This window comes from Corylus avellana, chromosome 7 (genome assembly GCF_965113065.1).
Source record: "Corylus avellana chromosome 7, dhCorAvel1.hap1.2, whole genome shotgun sequence".
NCBI classification, from domain to species: Eukaryota; Viridiplantae; Streptophyta; class Magnoliopsida; order Fagales; family Betulaceae; genus Corylus; species Corylus avellana.
In genome coordinates, this window is record NC_142496.1 from 9,324,909 (window position 1) to 9,346,016 (window position 21,108).

The 21,108-nt window shown below is 37.9% G+C and overlaps 2 protein-coding genes across 2 annotated transcripts; both read left to right on the forward strand.

Moving 5' to 3' along the window:
• The first annotated feature begins 12,166 nt into the window (after positions 1 to 12,166).
• Positions 12,167 to 13,532, forward strand: LOC132184814 (LOB domain-containing protein 40). The gene is made up of 2 exons (XM_059598585.2): positions 12,167 to 12,566; positions 12,673 to 13,532. Exons 1-2 carry the CDS (start codon positions 12,377 to 12,379, stop codon positions 13,299 to 13,301), a joined length of 819 nt encoding a protein of 272 aa, XP_059454568.2. The 5' UTR covers positions 12,167 to 12,376; the 3' UTR covers positions 13,302 to 13,532.
• Positions 13,533 to 14,530: 998 nt separating this feature from the next.
• Positions 14,531 to 20,553, forward strand: LOC132185766 (NADH dehydrogenase [ubiquinone] 1 beta subcomplex subunit 10-B). Its single transcript, XM_059599544.2, has 3 exons — positions 14,531 to 14,868; positions 14,951 to 15,003; positions 20,263 to 20,553. The coding sequence occupies exons 1-2, from the start codon at positions 14,583 to 14,585 to the stop codon at positions 14,980 to 14,982; spliced, it is 318 nt and encodes a 105-aa protein (XP_059455527.1). The 5' UTR covers positions 14,531 to 14,582; the 3' UTR covers positions 14,983 to 15,003; positions 20,263 to 20,553.
• The last annotated feature ends 555 nt before the right edge of the window (positions 20,554 to 21,108 follow it).

Here is a 21,108-nt window from a genome sequence, read left to right on the forward strand (position 1 = left end):
ATATAATAAACTCTTTCTCTTATTGGGAGCATCATCTGAGATTGCATGAGCAGAAATGCAGAATCGATTCTACTGTTCTAGCTTCTGGAAGCCCATTTCGTTCCAATGAACAAAATATGTCAACCAAAAAATCAAGCTTTATCTGATTCAAAATGGCAAAATTGAAATTCTTCATTGGAAGGAAATTCGACGTCGTTTTGGTTTTAACTTTTAATAATAAATATAAAATTTTAAAAAATTAAAATAACTTATCGGTCATATCGGTTAACCGATAAAAAAATTTTAACCGACCGATTACCGACCGATAAGCTTATCGGTATAAAATTTTTAACCGATTACCGACTGATAACTATCGGTTACGGTTAATATCGGTTCGGTTAAAGTCGGTAATCGGTCGGTAATCGGTAATCGGTTAATCTGCCCACCCCTAATTATCTAGACCTTCTTCTTCCCCTAATTGAACCCTCGGTCAGTCACCTCCGTTTAAGTGTTGCCCATCTTTTGATTCGGCAAGGTCTGTCCTCCATTCCACGCCAGTTAACCTCTGAATTCCAGTACCTAATGAGTCGTAGAACCGAGGATGCCCCTAGTGTGTTGGGCGCTTTACACCCGGTTACGTGGGAATCGAATCTGTCAGATGATAACGAACCTGAAGTTCGTCGAATCTGTTAGCTTCCCGACTCGATTCAATTACGCTTTGATAACGACAACGTTGGAGCTGTGGTGCACACTGACAGTAATGAAGTCTACATTTATCTGGAGATGTTTCAGATAGGTTTGAGACTTCTGTTTTTGAGGATAGTCCGGGAGCTGCTGAGTTACCTTAGGATAGCTCCACACCAACTGTTGCCAAACGCATGGAGGGTTTTCTTTGCTTGTATGATTGGTTGGCCAAAAATCCTCGGGGCAGAACACCCCCTCACCGTGGTGGAGTTTTTGAAGGTTTACCGATTAACAAAGTGTCCCAGAACCGAGTTTTTATTCACTTTCCAAACTCGGAAAAAGTTAAAGCTCCTCACTTCAGGCCCACTTATACCAGCAACAAGGGGTGGAAAGATGAATTCTTCTTCATTCAAGGTGATTGGGAGTTTTCACCTTCGGAAGTAATCAGAGACTCGAGTGTCCCTCAGGAAACCATCGCCCCATCAAACCGAGGTATAAACCGAGCTTCGCATTTGTTTATTTTTTGGTTTATTCTTTTTGCAGCAAAGCTAATCTTAATGTATGCTTTCAAGTCAACAAGAACCGACTTTGAATAGTGATGAAAAGCAGCATGTAAAAGACGTTCTCCGATATGCCGAGCTTCATCCACTAGAAATGGATTATGATGTGGTCATTGTCTGAGGAAAACAAGCGATTATACCTGTGGACTCTCGCACCTGCGAGGTTAGTAGAAGCTGCTCCACCGAGAGTACCATCTGCCGAGGTGCCGAGAGTTTTGATTGCCGAACCTACTGGCCCTCCAAGAAGAAGAACCATTAGAGCTGAGGAGCCTTCTAAAGGAAAAGGCAAGAGGAAAGCCGACGATGCCTTTTCAAAAAAAACTTCGGCACCAATTGCTGCAAGAGTTTCTCTGGTGGTTTCCGACGGGCCTAAGGATCCCAGCATTCCTTCTCTAAAGAAGAGTAAGAAGAAGGCAAAGAAAACCGAGAGTAGTTTGAAGGCAGCGGGGCCAGTTACCGACCTTGGGTCGGAGGAGGTAGCAGTACACCCAGATGCTTTACATGAAGAAGAGAGAAGCGGAGTTGCAAGTGATTTGGGAGCCCCTGAGAAGAGACCTGCCCCTGGGGTAGAAATACATGCTCCTCACATTAGAGCATACTCGGAGGTTCTTGGTGGGGTCAAGGAGTTCCTGAGTAGACAAGACAAATCGGCTCAGGATGCCCTTCTTGCAAAACAGCCTCCCCAATCATCTTCTCACACACCCATTAAAGCCAAAGTTTCTGCCTTTGAAGCTTTAGAAGTCGACCCAATCTCGGCCGTTCCTCCTTCCTCCACTCCTACTAAGGCTGTACAACTAAGTTATTCTGATTCCGAGGAAGAAGAACCTATGGATGTTGGTCAGATCCTTAGGGATCTTGCCTTGAAGATGCCAATAATACAACCTCTTGTCGTAATCTTCCCAGGGCAGACCGAAGCTGGGAGCTCTGATATGCATCCCAAGGTTGTTCACACCGAGACTGTGGCTATTGAGACTCAGGTTGCCGAGGAACCTGTGATTGCTGAACCCTCTGTTACTGAGCCTGTTGGTGATGTGCCAGTAATTCTGGAGCCTATACTTGCTGATCATACCACTGTTGAAGAGGTGGCAAGTGTCTGTGAAGTTCCCAAGCAAGCAGATGCCGACCCTGTTGCGACTACTTATGAAACTGAGGGAGGACCGGCTAACCTCGGAGGTTTGCCTCAGCTACTGAGAGATAGCCCTTTGAATGAACTTGTACCGCCCTCTACTGAGACTTCACAGGCAACCGGTCCTTCGGCAGATCGTACACCTGATCCAATCACCTGGACATTCGGGGAACCCCTTTCTCGGCTGGGTGACAGTTGGCTGGGGAACCATTTTGTTACCCTAGTCAACTTGATTTAGGCTAATAACTCCCCCGGTATCAGTGCTCAATTTTTCAAAGGAGGTGATGGAACACATGCTATACCATCAACTTAAGGTAAATGTCTCTCTTCTTTTGTGTTGCTCCTCTCTCTTTCTTTTTACTAAAAGGCTTCTTTCTTTGGTAGGGATCAATGCAAAGCATGAACTACTACCTCCATTTTAGAAGGTCTGCAGAGAGCTCAGCTTTGGAAACCGAGAATGTAAAGAAGAAACTTGAAGAGGCTGAGGCCGAGATAAAACGAATACAAGAGCTATCATCTCAGCAAAGGGACGAGGTTCTTCTTTCTAAGGAGCAGATTACTGGGTTGGAGGCTCGGCATGCCCAAGCTGACCTTCGGATTCAGGAACTCGGAGCTAAGTTGGCTGTTGAGAAAGCTAAAGGTCAGAGGTTGCTGACTGACTACTCCAACCTGGAAACTGAAGCCTCTGTTAAAAGATAAACATGTTGACGCCGAGCTTCAATGTTGAGCTACCGAGTCTCGCATTAACTTGGTTTTCGAAGAACTCGAAGAAGCTCAAAGATACTCGGGTGCACAATGTACAAGAGCTAAGGTGGCTGAAAGAAAATTAAAGGTGGCCGAAGATCATCTCCTGGTGGCTCGAAAGAAACGAAAGTCGACCGAAAAAAAGCTTAAACCTGCTGAGAAGAGGATTGAAAGCTTTAAGAGAAGATTTTCCCGAGCCAAAGAACAAGTGATTAGGTACAAGGATAAGGCTTGGAATTTCTATAAGCAGCTTTATTTCGCTTCTTGGGCCGAGATTATGGCTGGAGTATAGGTTTCATCTCGGGTTTTGAAATTATCCGAAGTTGGTCGAAGAATCCTCCTGAGGGTGTTGACCATGACACAGTTAAACCTGAAGATATTCCCTCAACCGAAGAGACCATTGCGAAGATTGCTATAGTCGGTCAAGAGCAAATGCCCGACTGTAAAGGCATCACATTCTTCGGCTTCAACCCATTTGCTCGATATCAATCTGGGGAGCCTTCTGCTGCAGCGGAGCACATTGAGGCTGAAGGATCTTCATCTGATGGTTTAGAAAAATCAGTGACTCTGTCCGATGAAGAATGGGATCATGCATCAGATGGAGCTATTTGATTTTTCCGAATGTAATTACTGAGGATGACATAACCTCTTGTATCTAATTGCTTTATTTTTGACAATGAAATAGAAATGTTTTTGACAGAGATCAATTTTGATAGAGATTGATTCTATAATTTATGCTCTATATATATGTATACTCCCCCCCGATTCTCATAGGCTATAAATTTAATTTATAATAATGAGAATCTTTATGAAATGTGGGGTAAAAATTTTGACTTGTTGTGATTTGTGTTATTCAATGCTCGACTTTGTGAAAATTTGAACGAACCATATGCTCTACCGAGAATGCATGGTCTGGGAGGATGATGGGAATCCTTTATGAAGTAATTCGGTTTGTGAGAATATCTTTGTTCAAACGTAATAGTTGAACATCTTGCTTTGGGAAAGTGCTTGGTTTGAGTATGTCTCTTTAAACATTAACCTCTGGGGTAAAGGTTTAAGCTCGAGGATAACACCTCATTTTAGTTATGTTTATGAACTTCTTCCTCGGGAAAGCGCCTTAGCGATATTTCACTGATCCAAGTTCAGGAAATTCTCTGGCTATATTTCTCCAAAATGGAACCTTTGGCCCAGGTTAAATTCGGAAAATGCTTTGTTTAGCTATATTTCCGAATTTTCTTTAGGAAAGCGCCTTAGTGATATTTTGCCGAGTCATGCTCGGGAAATTCTTTGGCTATATTTTCGAAGTGGAACCTTTGGGTAAAAGTCTTAAGTTCGGAAAGCGCTTTTAGTCAGCTATATTTACGACCTCTTCTTCAGGAAAGCACCTTAGTGATATTTCACCAAGTGACGCTCAGGAATCTCTCCAGCTATATTTCACCAAAGGGTTGGAAGCGCTACAAATAGCTACTTCTCCAAATGCATGATCTAGCAATGTTTTTCGAGTGAAAAATAGAGAGTATGGTCTGCTACACAGTTTAAGATTTTTGCATGATTATAACCTCAGAAGATTCTTCATTTATAAACATTTATTCGTTATGGCAGGAATACAACAAAAGTGAATCTCTGAGACATATAATTCTATACAAAATACTTCTTAAGATGCTCAGCATTCCATGGTCGCTGGAGTTGTTTTCCTTTGGAGTTTGTGAGATGATACGCTCCTGCTTTGCCACATGTGATCACCTTGTATGGTCCTTTCCAGTTTGGTGCCAGCTTTCCATTAGTTGTATCTTTGGTTGCAAGTGTGGCTTTTTTCAAGACCAAACCTCCCATTTGAAAACTACGATGTTTAACCCGCTAATTGAAATATCGAGCTACCCTCTGCTAATATGCTGCCATAGTAATCTGAGCCTGATCCTATTTTTCTTGTAACTAATCTAGATGTAGTTTCAGACCCTCGCCGCTGAGTTCGGGGTTGAAGGTGTCCACGCGAAAACTTCTTGACCCGATCTCGGCTGGAATGACAGCCTCGGTTCCATAGGCTAACCCATAAGGGGTTTCCTCAGTTAAATCCACACACATCCTCCATTTTCCCGAAGACTTCTTAACCATCACCACATTGGCAAACAAATCGGAATAATGTACTTCTTCAATAAACTGAGCTTTGAGCAATTTGTTTACCTCCTCTACAATTGCCATATTTCTCTCTGGAGCAAACTTTCTTCGCTTTTGTTTCACCGGCTTTACTTCTGGATTGACGCTTAGATGGTGAACAATGTCCTTAGGATCAATCCCTGGCATGTCCTCAGGAGACCATGCAAAGACTCCTAGGTTTTCCCGAAGAAACCGAACGAGAACTTCTCTAACTTCTGAAGTTAGTTGGGATCCGATCTTCACAATCTTTCCTACAGCTATTAGTATATCAATTAATGGCTCGGCTGGTTCTTTCTTCAACTGAATCTTCCTATCATTTCCCAAATTGCCGATCGTCAAGAGTGCCGACTCTGGGCATTTTTTCAAAGATGTATTATAACATCTTCTGGCGACAACCTGATCACCTTTAACCTCGCCAACACCTTCGACTGTCGGAAATTTCACCTTCAAATAATAGGTGGAAGTTGCAGCTTTCAGTTGATTCAAAGCTGGACGACCGATGATCACATTGTATGCCGATGGTTGGTCAATTACCAAAAAATCTACCATAATAGTGGACTGTTTGGGAGTGGTTCCTACTGTTACCGGAAGGGAAATCATTCCGATGGATTGAACACGCTCCCCTGCAAACCCTATCAATGGTGATTGGAAGGGCTTCAACTTATCTCAGCCAGCCAATGCCCAATTGCTGAACAACTGTCCAATACAGAATATCAACTGAACTTCCATTGTCCACCAGAACTCGATGAACAGCATGGTTAGCCACTGTTAGAGTTATCACCAACGTGTCATCATGTGACATGGAAATTTCTTTCGCATCCTCCTACGAAAATGTTAGAACGCTCGGTTCTTGTTTCTGCACTTTAGAGGGCTTCTCAAAAAATATTTCTTCCATTCTCACTTGCTTAACGTAGGCTTTTCTTACCGAACTAGATTCTCCTCCGCCAGCCAAACCTCCCGAGATTGTCCGAATCTCACCAACAATGGTTTGATTTTGAGGACTTCGTTGATTGTCCAGAGATATCCTCGGTTCATCACGTCTTTGCTTTTGGTTGAGCAAGCGACCATTGTTCTGCTTCGCTCGTTGACCCTGACCGTCCTGAGGATCTTTTTCTTTGCTCTTCTCTTCAGCTAAAAAATTTTACAACTTTCCATTCCTTAGGAATTTTTCAATCTCGAACCAAAGATTGATGCAATTCTCGGTATAATGCCCATGATCATTATGATATTTGCAGAACTACTGGGTGTTGCGGTTTTGTGAAAGGGCTTTCATCCTTCCTGGCCATCTGAAGCTCGGATCTTTCTTAACCTCCATGAACACCTTGTAAACAGTTGTATTTAAAGGTGTACACCCCACATATTGTTGATGTGGGTGGAGACTATCCTTTGAATCATTAAATAAAAAAAACCAGTTTGGGAGCTATTAGCCTTTTAGAACTTAAAAAAGCCACCTCTTCCTGCTGTTTTAAAAAGTATTCTTTAATCAGTTTTTCAAAAACCACAAAAAAGAAAAAACCAAAATCAATATATAAAGAGAAACATTATTTATAGTAGATTGCCATACGACTATTATATAATTGAAATGACATGACAGTGAAAAGATTGAAATGACATGGCAATGAAAAGAGAAATGATATTTAGTAGTCTTCAAGAGGTAGCTCAATCGGCTGGAACCACGTCTAATGAAGCAGATGTCACTAATTCGAATCATCATCCCTCTCTTGTGCGGACATGTAAAAAAAAAATGATATTTAATAAACTCTCATACTACTGCCATATAATTATGGTGATGTGGCAATAAAAATGACATTAATTTTTTCTTGTTATAAGCTCTCATTAATCCAATTATGATTTTCATTGACACATCGCTACAGTTGTATGGCAGTAGTATAAGCGTTTACTAAATAGCATTTTTTTAGTGAAAATCAGTCATTAATTTTTTTTTTTTACAAATTCAAATATTAATTTTTACTGTCACACAATCTCTATTGTATAACACTACTAATTAAATAGTATTTGGCTAATATAAATTATATTAGGAAGAAACTCAGGCTATCAAACAAGCAATCTTATTTTTATTTTTATTTTTTTTTTAAAAAAAAAATCTTAAACATCCTTATTAAAAAAAACCTCACCAAACAGATTATTTATTAAAAAACCTGACAGATTGATCTAAGTTTGTCTCAATATCTTTCCTTATAGTAAAATGGTTTTTTTAAAAAATAAATAAATAAATAAACGAAAGAATCCATCCAATGATTCCAATCCAGTTACTGCCTAGCTAGAAGTCAAAGAGGCGTCAGCTCCACGGTTGTTGGATTACCAGGTAAGACACAAAAAACCAGAGGCCAAAACCTAGTGGCGCCCACAGTACCTCGTATCAAAATTCAAAACCGCCCTATCATTCCACAATACCGGGAGTGGACGAACGCTGGCGGCGTTCTCACGCGCCCCCCTTCTATCTTCGTTTACTTTTTCTTTTTTTATTTATTTTATTTGGTTTGTTTAAGAAAAATTACTGTATTCACATCATTGTTGTATAAAAGTAATAATAATAATAATAATAAACTAAAATAGGAAATCCAAAAAATAAAATAAAAGATTAAAAAAAAAAAATGGAGGGGATTGGACTCCTCTCTTTGCCACTTGGGAGGTGGGAGGGCGGACCTCTTCATCGCTGGAGGGGAGGAGCTCCACCTTGGTAGAGGGGTGGAGTTAAAATTTTTTAAGCTTTTTTTTTATTTTTAGCTTTAGTATTTTGAGATTATGATATTTTAAAATTCTAAGAAACTCTAGTTATAATTTTTAAAATTTAATCATTATTTTTAAAGCAAATGTTTTAAATTTTATAATGTTATTTATTATTATATTTTTTTACATGTCCACATAAGAAAAGGTGAAAAAAAAAATTCGAATTAATAACTTCCGTTTCACGAGACGTGGTGTACTCCTGATTGAGATATTCCTTAAAGACATTATGTCATTATTTATTACATATGATAAACAATGAATTAAAAAAATTAAGAAAATTTTAAAATATGAATTTCAACACATAACACGGAGGTGTATGGGGAAAAAAATAAAACGACATATTTTTCTTACACGTGCAATAAGTAAAAAAATATTTTAAATTCTGAATTTTAACATATCAAAATCTGGGGTCATGAGACAGGAACACTGACGTACATGGCATGTCAGTCAAAAAAAAAAAAAAAAAAAAATTTGGCTGACATGCCATGCACGCCAGCATTATTCCAAAATCTGAGTTCAGGAACATGAAGGGAGATGTACATGTGGCGACTCGTCAGCACTATGAGCACTGGACGTGTTCCAACGTGTCGCTTGCGTGCTGCTCCTACTTTCGGACCGATTTGCATGCCTTCCTCTTCTCATAAAAAGTCCCTTCTATCACCTATAATTACAATTGTACTCACCGTCTTCTTAACGCGAACCGACTATTTTAACCTCTGTTACTACAAAGCCATATTTGCAAACAAATATCAGCAAATTTAGATTTTGTTTTTAATACAATCATTTATTTTTAAGTCAACATCTCTATAACAAGAGATTCTTGTTGAACAATATCCAATGATTAACTTAGATGTCTTATCATTATTAAATTCAAATCCTTAGGATCGATGCTTTAGTACATATTGAAATTTAAGTAATTATTGATCTAAATTGGGATTAGGATTCCTACTATTCAAAAAGAAATGGGTAATTACATTTTTTTTTCCTATTAATTATAATGCATTTTTATTTTACCCCATGAACTACCAATTGTGACACCCGACCCCCATGAACGACCATTTTGTGCTCAAAACTCTCTTCCGTCAATCAAATGCGTTAACTCAGACAATCAAAGTGACAATACATTGTAATTCATAGGACAAAGTGACAATTCGTTATAGTTCATGGGGCAAAGTGATAATGAATTATAGTTTATGGGGGCAAAGTGACATGTAGACCGTCTGAGTTAATGCCTTTGACTAACGGAAGTGGCCTTTGACTGACGAAATGAGAGTTTTGAACACAAAATGGTAGTTCATGGGAGTCGAGTGTTACAGTTGGTAATTCATGAGAACAAAGTGCCAAGACGTTGTAATCGATGGGAGAAAAAGGTAATTACCCATAAAAGAAATTGTAAATTTTCAAATTATAGAGTTTATGACCATTTTAGACATCGTAACGCTTGAAAAGTGCTACTTATTTAAAAGGTGACATGTTACACTTGAGATCTGAGTATTTTTTTAGGAAAATGTCTGTGTTCTCCTAGTTCTCCGTGAATATTATTTTCTAAAAATCGAGTGAGAGAAATAAAAGTCACTTTCTTTTTTGTTTTTTTAAAAAATAATATCTACATATGATTGAAAAAACACCCATGAGAGCACCTAACATTTCCCCATATTTTTATCAAGTTCATGCTCTCTATCTTCTAAAAAGTTTTGAGCCAAAAAGTGTGTTTTGATTTTCTGAAGAAGAAACATCTAGGTAAAAGTGAAAAAGTAGATTTTTCAGAAGAAATTTTATTTCTAGCTGCCTTTAGAAAATGTCACATTTTTTTTTTAATAATGTCATTTTCCAAGTGTTTGCTTCTTTTTTTTTTTTTTTTTAAGAAATATGGAACTTCCATTGATGAAATTTCATGAGCATAAGCTCTATACCACAGAGCATACAACTCTTAAAAATCATAGCCAAAAGCTATGAAGGTTGCAAAGTCATAAAAATGACTTCAAGCTTCCACTAACCCATGTACAATTACATTTAAGAAGCAAATATGCTTCGTGCACACTAGATCTAGGACATGGGTAGTCCAAATACAAAACAAAAATAAAAAACAAGTAGAAACTAAAAATCCGGCCGTGAGAGTTAAGCCCTCACATTGATCTACTCCATCCTCAACCCTAAGGCCAAGACAACAAATTCATCCTCAACTCAAAGGGCAGGACAAACAAAATAAAAAACAAAAAACAAAAACAAAAACCCCACAAGCAGCAGCGGAGGAGCACAGCATCGTAGACATCCCTTTGGAAGACACGCCTTAGCCGAAGAAGACGATTAGATCTAAGGTTGAAGAGACTAGATTTAGATCTAGATCTATAAACTAGATCTAAAGCAACCCGCCAGAAACGGCCGGTAGAGCCTACAGAAAAGACATCGAGTACTGCTACCATAAAAGAGGAGAATGGAAGATCCCTCTTGAAGTTTTTCTTTTGTGTTGTCTAAAATTACCTTAATAGTAAGTGTTTGCTTAAGATGTCTTAAATTCTATAATTTGAGAATTTGTAATTTTTTTGAAATTGTCGGAGATCCTAATCCCAAATGTGAGAATTCTATATTGTTTTTTGAAATTATAGGAGATCTAAAATTCTATAATTTGAGAATTTTTAATTTTTTTTTTTTTTAAATCATTTGCAATTTGAGCATGTAATGTGAGATTATTAAAGAATTAATTAAATTATTAAATTTATCATCTTTTATCTACTTCAACTTTTGGGATAAATGCAGATTTCATGACATTCTCCTGCCATTTCTTGTCATTTTTTTTTAAAAAAAAATATATGTTCCGAGATTGAAGAAAAATATTGAATAAAATGAAACCAAACATTTGTCGTTCAAATCGACAGTAACTGGACAAAAAATTACTGTAGATTTTAATAACTCAGGCACTTTTTCTTGACAAGCATGTAAACCAACTATGTATACTATTTCGTAGATTCATTTTGATAAATTCACAATACATTTTCTTTACGTCATCCATTGCGATTAGAAACCCAGTAACCGGTGGCTGATGATCACCTGCACGAGAAAATCAGCAAACTACAAAATTATAAAACTAACTTAGAATGGGTCTATTTTTATTTTCAAACCTAATAATTAATTTTAGGAAAAATTTCATTTAGACCCTCTGAACTTCCACTCGATTTTATAAATTTTTCCTAAATTTTCAAATTTTTTATTTTGGACCCTTAAACTTTCAATTACTCTCAATGTGGACCATTTCGTCAGATTTTAAACGTTACATGACATTTATACCCATGACTTTTGTATAAAATTTAAACCTTCAAAACATTTTTTTATTTCAAAAAAAATGAAAATCAAGGACATTTTGGTCTTTTTCTTTTTTGTATTTTTAACGGTTAAAATTAACGGAAGGGTTCTAATTGAGAGTAATTGAAAGTTCATGAGTTTAAAATGAGAGATTTGAAAGTTCAGAGAGGATTTGTTAAATCGGGTGAAAGTTCAAGGGGTAAAGTGAAGTTTCTCCTTAATTTTATGACTCTTAAGAATTCAACGATGGATTATAAAGTCTATCTAAAGTTCAACAAGTTATATATATATATATATATATATATATATCTGCTATTGTTATGTGGTGTGTATTTTTTTTAAAAAAATTATTCTTATTTTTGAGCCTTAAAAAAATACAGTAACAATCAAGAAATACTACACACGTTCCTATTTTTACATTTTTTTTTTACATATTCGCACAATGGGAGGACAAGGGAGAAAGAGATTTGATCTAATAACATTTATATCATGAGGCATGATCTCCACATTTTTAAGTGTATATTCTTTGATGTGACAATGACAATTACTATTAAATTTTGAATGAATCTTTATTAAATTTTAAATTTAAATTATAATTTTTATTACCGTTTCAAAAAATGTGCACTTAATAATATAAAAAAAAAAAAAAAAAAAAAGTGAAAATGTATAGTATTTCTCTTAACAATATTATATTAATTTTTTTTTTTTTAGGTTAGAAATTTTCTCCAAATTAAGAAATTTTTGTTTTTTATATATATATATATATATTTTATTAACGTGAAACACGTCACTCGAAAAAGCACTCACAATATATTTAATGGCGCAATTTAGCAACATGTGAACGTACACCGACCAAGCAAGGCACGACGGCTACGCATGACTTTTCCCAAAAACCAGACTACCGTTTTCTCGGAAACAACTGCGGCCCCCCATTACAAACCCACGTCCTCTGCTTGCTTACAAAAATGCCTCCACATCACCCGCCATTCTCTCCAAAATCCCACACAATTCCTTCACTTTCCTCCATTTACTCACATTTTCCCACCCGTTTCTCGCTTACCAAACAAGACGCACAATCATGCGGATGAGTTGTAATGGCTGCCGAGTCCTCCGCAAAGGCTGCGGCGACAGCTGCACCATCAGACCCTGCCTTCAGTGGATCAAAACCGCCCAATCCCAATCCAACGCTACCGTATTCCTCGCCAAGTTCTATGGTCGCGCTGGCCTCGTTAACCTCATCAATGCCGGCCCCCAACATCTCCGTCCTGGTAATCCATCTTTCTTCAATTTTCCAATCCAAATTGGTTGCTGAAAATTGAAAACATGCTATTTGTTATTCTTCGGAGTTAATTGTTGCTGTTTTTTTGGGTACAGAAATATTCAAATCCTTGCTATACGAAGCGTGTGGGCGGATAGTGAATCCGATTTACGGGTCAGCCGGGTTGATTTGGTCCGGGAGCTGGCATCTCTGCCAAGCCGCCGTGGAGGCGGTTCTCAGAGGCGCGCCGATCATGCAGATTTCTTCCGAGTCCGCTGTGAGCAGCATGAGCCCACCGCTTAAAGCCTGCGATATACGCCACGTGTCGAAGAGGGAGAAAGCGGCTCCTTCCGATCAGCTTCACAAGGTTAAGAAGTCTCGGAACCGGCTCAAGAGCTCTGCTGCGAAGCAGAAAGTGGAGTATAGTGCTTTGGAGTTTGCGATTGTGACCGGGTCATCAGGAAATGAAGACGAGTTCGGTGGATCGGTGAGTCACGAGTTGTGGGCGAGTCAGAATCCGAGTCGCGGAGGTGATAGCGGAGAGGCTGACTGTGTTTCTGCTGAGACTGTGGAGGCTACGCTGGCGAAGCCGGACGAGCGAGCCGATAGTAGCGACGTGGACTTGGACCTAACTTTGGGCTTCGGCCACTGGGATCGAGTAAAGGATGGGGAACAGCTGGACGGTGTCGATGATGACACGTGTAAGATGGAAGTGGGGATCCGGAGCGGCTCAGCCCATGTGTAAAATGAGTGTGGCCGTGGCAGTGTTTAGATCAGATGGTGATTACAACCAATTTTCCGTTTGTAATACCTGTTTTTTTTTTTTTTTTTTTTTTTTGTTGTTACCGTTGAAATGGTATATTGTATGTAATAGATAATGTGAAGGAAAGATAATGATACAATTTGGTTTCTCTCTGTCTTTGTATTCTCACATGTAAACTTTTGACGAGGTCCGTATGATTACATAATTTACACACATGGGTATATGGCTTCATTGCCAATTTGAAAAGCTAGCTACTCATAAAAGTTATTCGTAATCTCTATTTGTTTCGGATACACATTTGCTACGACTTACGAACTTAAATATTAAGTCTATAATGAAATAAATTAGGGTTTTACGGGAAATTTGGACATCTTGACGAACACGTAGTTTGTTAACAAACTTTCATGGATTTAATTGTCATACCGGCATCTGCGTTATTTTATGAAGAGCATTGCATCTTGTTCTACGAAAATAATTATTATAAAATAATGTCTAGAATAAGGAGATTGCAATCATATTCAATCATTATGACTATGAAAAATATTAGGAGACCATTAAATAAAAGATTATGGGGGATATCCTATCAATTAGGTAGATAATAGTAATTAGACTTTGAGTCCTAACTCCTAAGTAGTAGAAGATTATAACAACCTTTGTGTTTCTAATTCGAGTAATGCTACCGAACGTGCGTTTTACAAACTCTTTACGAGTTGATGTGGCAGTGCTACGTCATGTGGTTAACTTAGATAAAAAAAAAAAAAACAGTTGCATTGCATTACATCAAAGAGATATGGTAATCAACCACTAGATTTAGCTCAAGAGTGGTTGTGTGTCCTTCAAATTTCACTTAGTAGAGATGACCGACCACCCATTTACTCCTATAGGATTATCGGCCACCTATCACCCTCAGTAGCGTCAAAGAAACTTTTCCTCTGGGCAATTCTTTTTTCAAAATGACATGACATTGCACCTAAACTAAAATACATAAATTAAATGTCACTTATCCAAAATACGTAAATTAATTGTCTTCCAATTTTCCTTTTAGTCAATTGTCACTTATCCAAAACAAAGAAAAAAAAAAAACCCACTTGTACTAACCCGGAATGATTTACAGATGGGCCGGTTTAGGCCTGTTAAAATGTGAGCAGGCCCTGAACTCCGAACAGAAGCCCACACAGCTGAGATTGGTCACATTTACAGCAGGTGGTGGGACGGTAAGTAGAAGTAAAAGAAAGCAGAGGGGAGAGAGCTAGAGCGTAGAAAATGGGGAGAAAGAAGGGAGTGGAATTCGATGAGGCGGCACCGGATGACTTCGATCCGTCGAATCCGTACAAGGATCCGGTGGCGATGCTGGAGATGAGGGAGCACATTGTAAGGGAGAAGTGGATCGACATCGAGAAGGCGAAGATCCTGAGGGAGAAGCTCCGGTGGTGCTACCGCATCGAAGGCGTTAACCACCTCCAGAAATGCCGCCACCTCGTCCAACAGTACCTCGACGCCACCCGCGGCATCGGCTGGGGCAAGGACCATCGCCCCCTCTCCCTCCACGGTACCCACTCTCTCTCTCTCTCTTGCTCTCTCTTTTGCTCCTCAGGTTGCTGAGTTTTGTTTCTTTTGATTTTCTGAATCAGGTCCGAAGGTCGAGGCGGTTGAGTCTGAATGATCGGCAGCTTTAATTTTAAAGGTATTCTTACAGTTTGCTTTTTTCTGAACTTTACAATCTATGCTCTATAACAATAGTAGATTTTGTTAATCTTTCCTTTTCACTGCCGTTGTTGTTAATGGAACTATGGAGTTTTTCTTTTTCCTCCTGTGATTGCTGAGAATACGGAGGGGAGAAAGAAATCGATGAAAAATTCAAATCATCTACGCCAAAATCTTTACATTTTGTCTACAGTTTTGTAGCAATCTATGGTCGCATTGTAGAACAAAAGAAACTACCCTTTTGGCTTTCCTGATGAGGGAGAAGAGAATAGAGGATTTACAATGTGTGATGGATGGATTTACGAGTTGTTTTTGGTGGCTCGATATATAAACTTAACATGACATTATCTTCACATCCTGGAAGATAAAGTAGGATAAGGATACTGTAGGTTGTATATAGATGCAATACTTGTAATTATCCATCTAAAATATATTGTTTGTAACTTTTGATTATGATCTTTGTCTCTCTTTTTTTGCTTCTTTATTCTAGTAAGAACTCTAGAGCTTTGACTAGTTAGAACCCTTAGTTTAGAATTTTTCCCCCTCCGTCTCTCTCCGCTTTTGAGCATGATACAACTTTTTCCAAGCTTTTAGCTTTTATAATAACATTTTGAATTTCATGTGTGTATGATGTAAGTCCAACAGGAATCTTATTTTACAAATGAGCTCTCTCCAACCGGACCTTTGCTGGTTCTGATGAGCTTAGGGTTTCTTAGATATCTTTTAGATAATTATTTCTTCTTTGGCTGATAACAGTGGAGGAACTTACAATAATACCAGTGGAAACTAGACTGGTAAACTTTTAATGGAAAGAGAATGCTACAGTGCAAATGAGAAGACTCTTGTGTATATGTTTAATAAAATCAAAGATGATTAATGTTAAGCTGTTATGAGTTTCCTTAATGTGTGAGACTTTTTAATAGAAAGGGTGGATTTAGTCACTGTGCAGAGTTAATTTTTCCCCCTCCGTCTCTCTTCGCTTTTGAGCATGATACAACTTTTTCCAAGCTTTTAGCTTTTATAATAACATTTTGAATTTCATGTGTGTATGATGTAAGTCCAACAGGAATCTTATTTTACAAATGAGCTCTCTCCAACCGGACCTTTGCTGGTTCTGATGAGCTTAGGGTTTCTTAGATATCTTTTAGATAATTATTTCTTCTTTGGCTGATAACAGTGGAGGAACTTACAATAATACCAGTGGAAACTAGACTGGTAAACTTTTAATGGAAAGAGAATGCTACAGTGCAAATGAGAAGACTCTTGTGTATATGTTTAATAAAATCAAAGATGATTAATGTTAAGCTGTTATGAGTTTCCTTAATGTGTGAGACTTTTTAATAGAAAGGGTGGATTTAGTCACTGTGCAGAGTTAATGGCACAGGTACATTCCTCACCTTATCCTCATCAAGGAGAATTGAAACTCAGTTGTCTAATCTGGGTCATACAGGAAGGAGGATTTTTTAAAACTTTTGACTTTGTCATATTTTGTACGTCAAAGTAAGGAGATCTGGGTCTGTCTTTGTGGCTCCTACTTCATTTCCTTTTTGTTTGTATGTGGTTCTGCTATGAAAATTGATTACTTGTATGATCCTTTCTGTTTCAGTTCTTGTCTTTTGGTATTGGATGAACGTAATGTATTTTTTCTTTTCTAGGTGTCATCTATCATGTAATTTGGAGTTCTGTTTGAACCATGAGGGTAACGATCTTATAGTTAGCTCTGTGGTGTGTAGTGTTAGGCCTTGGTACTGAAGACCAGGCAGCTTGAAATATGAGGTCATTCATAGTCCAGTGCTAACCCTTTAGCAAGTGATTTTGAAGTCTGGTAAGGTTTCATGGGCTCTTGATATTACTCTTGAGTTTGCGAGATAATTACAGCATTGTGAAATAGGCCATTTACTTGGAAGAGACTTATGAGGTGGTGAGTGGATAAGGAGTGGCTTTCTAGTGAAGTGGAATATTGTTCTTTCCCCGTTTCCTTCTTCTGGGTGGTGGTGGTTTTTCCTTTGGGGGAAGAGTTTAACCTTGAAATTGAAAACCTGGTTTGAATGATCATAGAAATTTGTGTTTTAACAGTTCAACAGTTCTTTGATTTATCTTAGGAGTAAAATGAAGGAAATGCCATATGTAATGGGTTAGGAAGTAGCTAGTATATGATTGTTGATCCAGGCTTGCATCCCCAAAAGCCTTTGGCTGAGCAGGAGATGTTTCTCATAAAATCTAATTACTTTTCAAATTTCTGGGAAACATCAATAGTGTAACTTTTGTGTCATTAGTGAAGAGATATGGATTATGTTTTCTATTAAGCAGGGTGATGCATTGTGTAGAAACAAAAGGCGGGGTAATGCTCAGCTCAAGAAAGAAAATTATGAATTTATAATATAATTGCATTTAAAATGTCTTTTGGCTTAGTTTGTTAGATCTTTGATGGAACAGAATGTACCCATTATGAAATTCACTTAAAAACACAAACATGGTACACATAAAACACAACACCACCCATGAAACAGGAGAGCACAACCAGCCTCACACCCTCAGCAGCACAGGCTCACGTTCATCCCCTGTTTTTGACCTTTCAAAACGGAGTGCAACTAAGCCCTACATTTCAGCCAACCCACATTCATGCTGCCAGCACATGCAGCATGTCCCACTTCCCTTATCCTCAAGGTTCAGATTTGGAAAATGGTTGGAGAACCGATCTACCTCTTTCCCAGTTGCTTCTTTCAATGGCAAGGACTTCCACTGTACTAAGATCTTCAGAGGCTGTCTTGCTTTTCACATAATGGACATTCTTAATAAGGAGTAGCTATGGAGTCTGACACTTATGGGCAAGAGTAAATTGTTAGTTGCGAGAGTCTTTTTTCTTCCCTATGTTTGCATCTCTTCCCATCAATTTTTCTTTATTGAGAAAGCAGTTGCTTGGCAATTGATGGAATGTACGGCGGTTGGTATCATACTTGGGATGAAATGCCATGCCAATGGGATCTGTTTGAGAAGTCTAATGCAGTTGTAAAATATAGTAAGTAGTTTCTTCATAATCATAGGTAAGGCAAAGTTTCACTCAATGTTTTAGTCTTAAACATACGAACATTAGTCCTCAAGTCCTCCTAGAAAGGTATAAATTAGCGCCTTCTGAGTTCGACAAGCCACATGGCTGGCTAACTGTTTGAAGAAACATTGATCTCTCAGAGTCATCATCTGCTTAATCTCGGATGACACCTCATCAAAGTTTTCTTGCTTAGTTGGCTCAAAAATTTGTTACGAGATGACGAACCCTTCTTCCTTCCAAGTGAAAGGAGGCCAAGGTAATTCAAGAACTAGTGAGTTGCATCATCATCCTCCATATTAGGGTGCAAATAAGACCTCACATTCTCCTGCTTGTCAACGACTGATCAGTTTGATTGTGGGAATCCAAAATCAATCCCAACAATTCCTTCATGGTCTCATCTACCCTCTACGACCTTCAGTAATAGTTTGGGTTTCTGCGCTTGATGCCACTTAATATCAGCAAATTGCTTCATGCACATTGTGCACCTCATCTTCCAGCTTCTTGATCCTTTTCTTATTCATTGTCATTAGGTCTGATACTAATTGATTGGACCCGAATGGAATAATTTTTTTTTTTTTAATAAGTAATAACCCGAATGGAACAATTGATCACTAAACAAGTTCCAATTAGGGTTGGAACAAACCATATGCAAAAAAAAAACAAACCATATGCAATGCTTATTTCCTTTCAGTTCTTGTATTGTTTTATTTGGATCCATCAATCTGATGTGTGTTTATTGGTTTTATTTTATCTTTTATTTCATCATGGTGATACAACCAATGTTACCTGAATAAGGATTCTTGTAATACACGAAATAGGAACCAGTACACAGTGTGCTAGTTATTTGTGTGCTGGATTATCAGTTATTGTGGCATCTTTTTCTGCTTCACATTGTATTTCTATCCCTTAAGGTATTGGCTCAGTTTTTGATCCAGGCAACGAGAAGTCAAATTTATTTAATTTTAAGAATTAGAGGATATGTCAATGATTTTATAATTTTGTGCAGGAGTTGTACTTTTGATCCATTAGGTCTTATTTTGGGTTTACTATGTTATTAAGTTTTATTATAAACCCCAAGGGGGTGGCCTAAGTGGTGAAGGCCTTGGTCTTGGAGGTTTGCTCCCTTGAAGGTCCAAGGTTCAACACCTTTTGGGTGCAAACAATCCCTTGGGGCCACACCCCCTGTGAAAAGCCAACGATTTATCCAGTTCCGTGTAGGGAAACTTCCGAGAGTGCGGTACACGGGACTGAGGTTTACTTTGTAGGGGTGGGTCTGAAGGGCCTCGCCTTGTAAAGGTTTTATTATAGGTTTTATTAGTTATTTGGTTTGGACTTTAGTAGTTAAAGCCCAAGAATTCTTAGTCCATTAGGGTTAGCATTAGATGCCTATAAATATGGATGTTAGGGTTTTTCTATGATGGATGAATAAGAAGTCAGCTATGAAATTTCCAGTATTGGTTACTCTTGAGAATTGTGCGATGCAACCCTTTGTCCGAGGTGTGATGTTAAGAAAATCCTAATTGTGATGCCTAGAAAAATTAGGGATGATGGGTAGGTTTATCTCTCTTTTCTCCTTTCTAGTTTGTTTCCATTTTTCTAGCAATTTTATTTTCAAATTCCAACCAATATTAATCTGATTTTTCATAGATTATTTTCTTAGATCCAATTGTAAAACAACCCCAAATCATACATCCATCCATCCATCAAATGGCTCTCAAAGAACCCATAAGAGGTCCAAATACTATTATCGGGTTACTGTTCACAGCCTAGGAACAGCCACGTAAACCTAAGTTTTCCTCTTTATTTCATCTCCAAATCCTACCCTTTTGTCATACCATTAAAAACCCAAATATTTTACAGCCTTTCCCCACCAAAACCTTAGTCATAGCTCATCCTAAAATCTAAAACAAGTTCCTGTCCAGAAACTCCTACATCTGTTTTGACATCACAGCTTTTGTTCTGCATCAATTTGCATTTCATTTCCTTGTGCAAAAGGATATGAGTTAAGAAATAAACAGAAATGCCTCAATAACTTTAGTTAAAAGTTAGCCTTCATAGACTTGACGATTATTCTAGTTTGTTTATCTATATTGAACAATGTTCTTATTATTATTTTTTTATCCTTTTTTTCTCTGTGGGGGCCTTCATGGACAGGATAAAAGGAATTCACTTGTGCTTTCCTTATTGCAGGGAACTCAATTTGGTTGGTCCGTAGGTGAATGCTCAAAGAGGACGGACGTGGGGGACTGCCTATATTTGGCAGTTTGGTTGTATTGTGGTTCTTTTGTTTTATTTGGACTTGTAGTCATCCACAAAACATTTTCTTTCGTTATGTGCAGAAGCCAAATGTTATTGCTTCGGCTTTCATCTTAGATTTAATTGCTTGATAGCATCCAAACATGGCAGTGATCTGGACCAGGCCGTGTATGAAAGTACCATCAGATTCAATAAAATTTCCAGTCACTCCTTGGTTGTGCTGTATACCTTTTTCAATATGGCTTGGAGGAGGGTTATAAGACTGCAATGTTCTGTATCTTTTATACGTGTATTTGAGAAAATATAATGTGCTATTAGCTACTTGTATAATATGGATTTTGTTTATAATATATAGATGGAACAAAGTTTTCTTCAAATTGGGTTGAAGATAATTCACTCAATTTAGCATATTAAACCTTAAGGCGCGAGAGAATAGATGTTAATCAATAAAATTAATAGCATGCGAGAATTGTGTGCTTTAAAGATATATTTGTCAGTTTAATAGATTGAGTGAGTTTGGAAAAAAAAAACTTTGCTCATACAGAAAATTAACTTAATTTTCTAATTTTTGCAGTACGAACTTTTTTTTTTTTTGTGTGCAATAAAAGAGAAATAGTTACATGCAATCAAACATCATAAAGGGGTGAGTACTTTAACGATAAAGGCAATATTAAGATAGAAACAAATATAAACAGTAGGCAATGAATCCATTGATAATCCTAGAGGAACCATAAATGATCCGGGCTTCTCCAAGAGCCACATAAGCCGATAATAGATGGC